Source organism: Frankliniella occidentalis, unplaced genomic scaffold (assembly GCF_000697945.3).
Source record: "Frankliniella occidentalis isolate FOCC.00 unplaced genomic scaffold, Focc_3.1 Scaffold14, whole genome shotgun sequence".
Taxonomy (NCBI): domain Eukaryota; kingdom Metazoa; phylum Arthropoda; class Insecta; order Thysanoptera; family Thripidae; genus Frankliniella; species Frankliniella occidentalis.
This window is the reverse complement of record NW_026267144.1, coordinates 1,241,834-1,250,103: the sequence shown is the minus strand read 5'-3', so window position 1 is coordinate 1,250,103 and position 8,270 is coordinate 1,241,834. Positions and strand designations below refer to the sequence as shown.

The following is an 8,270-nucleotide window of genomic DNA, read 5'->3' as shown; positions in this document are numbered from 1 at the left end:
GGGGGGGGGGGCAGCGTGGACCAAGTGGGAGAGAAAGAGAAGGGTGGGCGAAGAGACACAGAGGACGACGAAGACGGAGAAAAGGGGAAGAGAGGAAGAGTGAGAGGGTGAGCAAGACAAGGCAGGGAAGCTGTGGATGTGAGCTGCGCACAAGCAGTGCTCGGCAGTCCGCTGGAGCTGGAGGGGCGGATGGAGGAGAGGGGGGTGGGGCGGGCAGGCAGGTGTGAAGCGGAGAGGGGAGGGAGAGAGAGGGAATGAGTAGAATGGACCGACCTTTCCGATGTAGGGCCTGATCGAGTCTGCGGCCAGCATTCACTGGGTTTAATACAGGACACAAATTGTGACAAAGCTGTCGTGTTCAAGATGTAGAAAATGAAAGAGAGAGATAAAAGTTAGTAGATAGTAATGCTCTCCATTTGCTCATTGAAGCTAGTGACATTTTACAGAGAATCCAAACTAGACGAAAGGCATTTTTACAAGCTTTGCTCGCTCCGCTCTTGTTTTACATCTCGCTCGCAATCCCCCGTTCCATTCGTTAGCTTATTCATCCATCAGCCCATTTATTCAACAATCCATTATCATTCATTGAATTCATGCATTGAATGCATGCATTGCATTCATTAATTGAATTCATTCATCGTATCAACTCATTAAATGTATAGTCATTTATTCATTCATTCATGCATTGCATTCATTAATTGAATTCATTCATCGCATCCACTCATTCAATTCATAGTCATTCATTCATTCATTTATTCATTCATTCATTCATTCGTTCATTCATTCATTCATTGAATTTAATCTGACGCATATTCCACATTTTTCCTGTGATACTTGAAACGCGCGCGCTTCTCTTGAGTCTTTACATGGCTACCAAGCATGCGTAGCAACTCCACTGTTTCTGTCGCAACAATGGCACTCTCCTTCGAAGAATAGGCGACGCGTTCGCAGACAGCTCTTGAAGATTGGGTGATTACTTTAGAAAAATCATTGTGCTGGAACCACCCCACGAATTTCTCAACGTACAAATTCAGTGTCGGGAGAAAGCCGAAGAGTCAGCCTACTGCTAAAGAACAAGGCGCTACGCCTCCGGACCGGAGTCTACTTCGGCGATGCCATGTCTTCTCCAGTCGCATTTCAGTTCCAACCTCCAGCCCGTTGCCTGTGACTTTTCGGGGAGCTCCTGTGTTTGATAGCCGGACAGCCACACTTCTGACTGCGCTCTCTCAAGCCCAGTCCCCAACGTTTTCCATCAGTAGGGTCTTTCGTCCCACGTGTTTGCAGCCATGACGAACTCACTGTGGGGACAGCCTGTTTTCACTCAAGGCTCTGACAGCAGTGACACCAAGATGGAAGCGATCCTGAACAAACTTCTTGTCGCAGACAATGAAGTGATTCAAAAAGTACGTACGAATGGGGAAATGGCATTGTGTAGCGCGAGGCCTCGGGTGCGGGCGAACTCCTCCGCGGGGAGCGAGAGGGCGTGGGCCGTGTCCGTCATGGACGTCATGTCTGTGGACCGGCTTCGGGTGCGGCCGACACGCGGTACGGCAGGCCAAGGCATGGACGGCATGGCATGGACAGGGCCTATGGCTGGAGGCTTAGGGCGTAAGTGGGGTTGGCAGAGCGGGCACGGCGAGGACCCGCTCACCCCAGGAACCCCTCCACGTGTTGCGAGCCGCCTTGTCAGGGGCTGCAGACGTTATCCGTAGGTGCAAGATGGACCGCTGTGCCCTGCCTGTTTGACAGTATGGTGTCCTGCAACAGGTGCTGAAAATGAATGAAAGTGGTTTTTATGTGAACTTGATTGTCACTATTAATGTAGGCCAGCTGCCCATTTACTGTGTGCACTGTTATGTTACAAAATTATTTTTGTGTTTTCAGGGAACTGCTGAATTGCGTGAAGCATTTCAGAAGCCAGGGGTCATCCTTGAGTTGTGTACCGTCGTAGTTTCATCCAGCAATCCGCAGATCCGACAATATGCTGCTGTGCTGCTCCGTAAGAGGCTGTCCAAGGCTAAGCACTGGAACAAGCTGTCAGCGGAAGAGAAAAGCTCGTAAGTTGCACAGATTCGTTCAACTTGCGATTCATGTTCAGATAATTTACCATATAATTTACCCTTTCAGGGTCAAGCAAGGAATTCTTCCCGCTCTTGTCAATGAGTCTGACAAGACTGTACGGACAAGCATTGCCCAGTTCATTGCTTCCATCATGAAACATGAATTGCAGAGTAATAGCTGGCCAGAGCTGCTTCAGTTTGTACAACAGCTTAACACGAGTGAAAATGTTCAGGAGAGAGAGGTATGTTGATACCAGCAGTACATGGTATTTTACTTTGATCTTCTGCTAATGTTCATTTCTTGATAGCTTGGAATGAGTACCTTGGACATTTTCACTGACATCGCACCTCGGATGTTCCTGAATCAATCAGCTGCACTGTGTCAACTAATAGGTGCTTCCCTAAAGGCTGCTGGTGACCAAGACCTTACATCTCCTATTGTGTTCCATGCTTTCAGAGCACTAAGTCACATGGCGCTCGTAGCTGAACAGAATCAACCTGTAAGTGCACTACTCCCTGAGCATAATATTCAGCTGCCATACAACTAATATTTAATTTGCTTTCAGCTTGTCAATATGTTTCATGAAGTACTGCCTCTGTCACTTCAAGTTGTTGCTGCACTAGCTCAAGTTGATGCAAGCAAGGCAGTTCAAGTTCTAGATTTCATTGATACTCTGTTGGATTGTTCCATTCGAGTGGTTCTTCCTCATGTTAAAATTATTGTTAGTGGGTGTCTTTCAATTGCTCAAGTGGCAACTTTAGAAGATGATATCCGGATCAAAGCTTTAAGTCTCATCAGTGACCTGGTCTCACGTAAAAAGAAGGTGTGTGTTGCCTCGCCCATTCGTACGAATAATTAAATTTCCATGTTTAATTCCTAAAATGATTATTTCTGATCCAGGTTATTATCAAGAACAACTTGGTGAAACCAATTGTTGATGTTCTCTTTGAGTTAATGAGCTCTCCATCTAGTGAGGATGAACAAGAGGATTACTTTGCAGAGGATGAAGATGACGACACACCTATGACATGTGCTAACCAGACACTTGATCTTCTTGCTCTGCATATACCACCTGAAAAAATACTTCCACACATTGTAGGTTCCACTTCTCCATTTATCATGTCCTACCATTCTAATAGATGATCGTAATACCTTTAATTATTTTTCAGTTGAGTCATATTGAACCTGCGTTAACTGGGAACAATGTTTATGCCAAGAAAGCTGCTTATCTTGCTATGGCTGTCCTTGTTGAAGGATGCAGTGATTATATTCGCAACAAATACCTCAAGCAGTTTTTAACCTGTGTGTGTGAAGGCATTACTAGTGATGCAAGTGTTGTCAGAAATGCGGCTTTATTTGCACTTGGACAATTTTCTGAACATCTACAGGTAGGATAGGATTACTACTTGTTTTGCATGGATGATGGTGTGAGAAGTTGAATTTCACTAACCCTTGTGTTAATTCTTAGCCTGAAATATCCGATTTCCATCAAGAGCTTCTTCCGCTCTTATTCCAATACTTGCAACAATTGTGTGCCAAAATTAACCAACAGGGCGACAACAAGGAGCCAACTGGCATTGACAGAATGTTCTATGCCCTGGAGATGTTCTGTGAAAATTTGGGTGATAGACTTGTACCATACTTGCCAGTTTTAATGGAGAGTCTATTTGTTTCATTAAGTCCTAACAATTCAGTGCACCTTAGAGAACTTGCAATCAGTGCTATCGGTGCCACAGGTACAAATTCCTAATGCCAGATGCCATGTTACTATGTTGTGTCTATTTGCCCTTATACTTGGCTCATATTTTCAGCTAATGCTGCTGGAGAAGAAATGGTTCCCTACTTTCCTAAAATTATGGAATCTTTGAGGATCTATCTGACTGAGGAACAGACCCCTGAAACATTGTGTTTGCAAATCCAATCAGTTGGTATGTTTGATATTACGCTTTGTGTTAAGTGGTTTGTGTTCTCTAAACTTACTTGACATACTGTTCTTTGCAGACACTTTAGGGGTTCTTGCTCGTACTGTGGGTGAAGATACTTTCAAGCCACTTTCCCAAGAGTGTTTACAACTGGCCATGGCTCTTTTGAAGAAGGTAGATGATCCTGACTTGCGTAAGAGTGTATATGGCCTTCTGAGTTCTATAAGTACAGTTATCAAGTCAGATGTTCAGACCATATTACCTGAAGTGGTAGAAATTATGTTGAATTCCATCAGAAGTCAGGAAGGTATTCTCACAGAGTTCAAGGATGATGAAGAAAATGCAGCATTCCCTGTGTATGAAGATCTGAGTGATGATCCAGACCAGGAGGAAGATATTGAGAATTCTGATGATAGTGATGATGATTTGGATGTTAGCCAATTTAATGTTGAAAATGCTTTCATGGAAGAAAAGGAGGAGGCTTGTCTCGCCCTTGGAGAATTGTCCAGGCAAGCGGGCATTGCATTTATGCCATATATGGATCAGTGTTTTGAGGAGGTTTTCAAGATGGTACAATTCCCTCATAGTGATATTCGCCGCAATGCTATTGATGCTCTTGCTCAGTTTTGCATTAGCTTAACAAGCATTAAAAATGAGCAGGGTGAGCAGGCACTTCTCAAGGCTCTGTCTATACTTGTGCCTAAATGTGCTGAAATAATTCATACGGAACCTGATCGTGATGTTGTGATGTCTGCTCTTGATGCCTATACTGAAATGCTCTCTGAATTGAAAAGTGTTGTTCTCATTGGGGATGGCCACAGAGATGCTATCATCAATTGCATTCGAGATGTTCTGACTTACAAAACTGAATGTCAAGACGAAGATGAAGCTGGAAATGAGGGTGGTGGTGGTGATGATGAGGACGATGATGATGCAGAGCAGGATGAATTGCTTATTCAATATGCTGGTAATATTGTCCCTCAATTGGGTAAAGCAATGAGCCATGAAGATTTTGCTTTATATTTCCAAAATATTTTACCAATGTTCTTAAACAAGATGGTTAGTATCATGTGTAACTCAAATATCACACATAGTTAGGAATTCATTAATCAAAAATTACATGTTCTTTTATTTTCTTATAGAAAAAGTCCAGCTCTGTATCGCAGCGCTCCTTTGGAGTTGGAACTATAGCAGAATGCATGGAAGCACTTGGCCCTTGCTCAGCTCAATTTGTAGGAGACCTGCTTCCTATGGTTCTTCAAATGTCACAAGATGAACATCAAGAAGTTCGTAACAATGCCATTTATGGATTGGGAGAATTTGTGCTAAATGCCAAAGAAGCTACTTACCCGTATCCTTGCGTTGATGTTACATAATGCTTTGTTTTTTCATGTGCCTTACATGTTCCCTTGCTGTTATTCTTAAAGACAGGTTGGCTTCCTTAACTGTCACAGATTATATCCTCAAATTCTCAATGTGCTCTCGGTCGCCGTTGCTAGTGAAAAACACCCTGGTACTTTAGACAACATAGTTGGTGCACTCTGTAGAATGATAGTCACAAATGTGAATGGGATTCCTATAAATGAGGTGAGACTACAATCTTACTAGTTTTGGTTTTGCAATCATTGCCAAAATAACTTTACTCCTTGTTCTATTTGTGGCAGGTCTTCCCTGTTTTTATTCAGCATCTTCCATTGCGTGAAGACTTTGCTGAAAATAAGATGGTTTTTAAGTGCCTTAACTACCTTTATGAATTGGGCCATCAAGCACTTTTATCTCAAATACTACCTGTTGTTAAAGTTGCAATGGTAGTATTGTACAAAGGACAGCATACTGAAAAAGGTTGGTTTAATTCTACTGTACTAATTTTTTATTTTTTGGACAAATATTTAATCAACTTTTTTTCAGAAACACTGGAACAAGTTGTCACTCTATTGGCTAATATCAAGAGAGATTTTCCAAATGAATTTAATCAAGCACAGAGCGAACTAACACCAAAGCAACTGGAAAATTTAAACAAACGTCTACAGGCTGCTACTAGTGCTTAGATTATATTTTTTATGCTTATCCATTTTGGGCATGATGATATTGCCCATTTTGTTATTTATTATGTTGCTGTGTATTGACCTGCTTTAAGCATCTCATGTTATTTTACTGTGCTTTTCTAAATCGTTAATATATAATCTTCCTTTATACTGTCTTGTTCTCTGCCCTCTACAACCCTGTGATTAATGATTCATGAATCAGTCAACGTAAATCACTTCATTCTTTCTCTATCACGAATGGTGGATTTCATCTAGGCATAATTTCAATTGAACTGGTGGAACTTCAAATAGCAAAACGGCAATTTTTGAAGGACTCATTACAACATATTTAATAGTTAAGTCTTTATTGTAATAGTTGTTTCAGAGAACTGCAAAACAATCCCAGGTTAGAGTGCATCAAATGCTTCACAAACTTTTAGCTCTGCTGTTTTGATGATGGCTTCATTCAGAATACTGGAACTCGTCTTCTTGGAAATAGAATCAGCGCTGTAAAGGAAAAAATTGATAATACAAATGTCATACTTGTCAGGAAAAGCACTTGTCCCAGAGTGTACCTGAATTTGATGTTTTGGACAGTTTCTCTAGTAGTGTTGATTTTATCCAACTCGGTAGCAGTAAGAGAGATAGGGGTTTGATCAGATCCATAAGAGGAGGAAATGAGATCCATTACATGCAATAGCTGAGACGTTGCATCTTGGAAATGAGCTGTGGCAAAGGGATACAACAATTAGAACAAAAGCAGTTTTGTGAGTACATGACCTCAAGGTGCAGAACTATAATGTATTCTTGGGAATGCTTACACAAACAATATGAAATGATAACAAAACTTACCTAGTTCTTTGCTTGATTCAGGAGTACAGACATTCTTACAAGGAAGTTGATTTTTAATTCTGTTGATTTCTGACAAAAGTTCCTCAAAGCTTTTTCCTCTTGTAAAAGCGGGTTCATCTATAAAAGAAAGTTATACGTATGTATTACCACAAATGCCATTGAACAAAAAGAAAAAAATACAATAAAAGTAAATTGTAAACTTTATAACAAGTATAGTTACTTGAAAAGGTGTTGCATGCTTCTCTGTGATGGGCAAGCAAATTAGTCTCTTCTTGAAGAAGGCAAACTGTATTCAGTTTTGACTGCGTTTGTTCTAGAGCATCTAGACTGTCAGTGACCCGTTTTTGGAGAGCAGCAATTTGTTTCTACAAAAGACAAAACAAGTAATATTTTTACCTAAGGCAAAACAAAATAAATAGCGGTGATTTTATCAAGACTTACATCTATGTCTCCTCGGATTCTACGTTTTGACTTTTCTAATAAAACTTTGATAGCCGATGATGTTAAATAAGAATTGTAAGCGCCATCAATCTTGTCAAGTTTCGATTCTTCTGCAAAGGCCTCTCCTCCCTGTAAAATTAGTATACTCAAGACAAAAGCATATTTAAAAAAATAATTGTCCTAAGGCTCTAAAAATTTCCATTACCTCAGAGTTCCTTTGACTAATGGTTACTCTTTCTTTGCCTGTGTTCCAAATATAAAAAGAAAAGGAAAACATAAGAAAGTAAAATGGAAAAATACGAACAAACCAATGTTTGTAAATAACATACCTGTAGACCTTGTTGAGGTGGTGTGAAGATTAGCAGAACTGGCCCTCAGCAGTGCTGGCGAATTCTTGTTTAATGAACCAACTTTTGCGGTCTCACTGAAAAGGGAAAAGAGGAACGACAGTATTTATTTGAATAAAGTAATAAAGTAAATAGGCTTCATAGAAAATGAGGCATACGGTCCAATAGGAAATGAAATAGCATCTTGTGGGATTACCTCAAGCTGTCCGACTTAGGTTTTAAGTTCGAAATACTCCTCGACTTAGTCAATGGAGCCCTGAAATTTAAATAATAGGAAGTGATATTGAAAATTTGTGAACATGTAAATTGAAACTACGTCAGTGACTTACGTTGTTCTCTTCGAAACAAATGTCTTTTTCGCTTCCATTGTAAGAGAATACAATTTTGTTACTTCGCCAGAATCTTTTCACTGATTAACTTTGGATGGGATGTCAATCCAATTCACCTGTACCCCTTTAAACTTCGCAAACAAATCATTTTAGTTCGACTATCCTATTTTGTTGTGGTTGCCCGGGTTCCCGCTACTGTTATTTGACATCAAACTATTCACAGGTTAACGCGGTGCGAATAAAGTAGTTTCAACCGTTTATAAAAACAGGCGGTAAATTCAAAACCGAGAGAAC

At 40.7% G+C, this 8,270-nt stretch overlaps 2 protein-coding genes across 2 annotated transcripts; one reads left to right on the top strand and one right to left on the bottom strand.

Moving 5' to 3' along the window:
• The first annotated feature begins 1,126 nt into the window (after positions 1-1,126).
• Positions 1,127-6,176, top strand: LOC113203463 (importin-4). The gene is made up of 14 exons (XM_026418174.2): positions 1,127-1,403; positions 1,885-2,057; positions 2,128-2,302; positions 2,369-2,560; positions 2,627-2,884; positions 2,962-3,156; positions 3,231-3,449; positions 3,530-3,797; positions 3,873-3,989; positions 4,063-5,042; positions 5,126-5,334; positions 5,438-5,570; positions 5,648-5,825; positions 5,892-6,176. Exons 1-14 carry the CDS (start codon positions 1,287-1,289, stop codon positions 6,029-6,031), a joined length of 3,354 nt encoding a protein of 1,117 aa, XP_026273959.1. The 5' UTR covers positions 1,127-1,286; the 3' UTR covers positions 6,032-6,176.
• A 179-nt stretch (positions 6,177-6,355) lies between these two features.
• On the bottom strand, positions 6,356-8,187 carry LOC113203464 (uncharacterized). Its single transcript, XM_026418175.2, has 9 exons — positions 7,977-8,187; positions 7,844-7,903; positions 7,630-7,724; positions 7,506-7,543; positions 7,301-7,429; positions 7,080-7,224; positions 6,860-6,976; positions 6,583-6,733; positions 6,356-6,514 (listed from the first exon to the last, which is right to left on the bottom strand). Exons 1-9 carry the CDS (start codon positions 8,012-8,014, stop codon positions 6,415-6,417), a joined length of 873 nt encoding a protein of 290 aa, XP_026273960.1. The 5' UTR covers positions 8,015-8,187; the 3' UTR covers positions 6,356-6,414.
• Between the last annotated feature and the right edge of the window lie 83 nt (positions 8,188-8,270).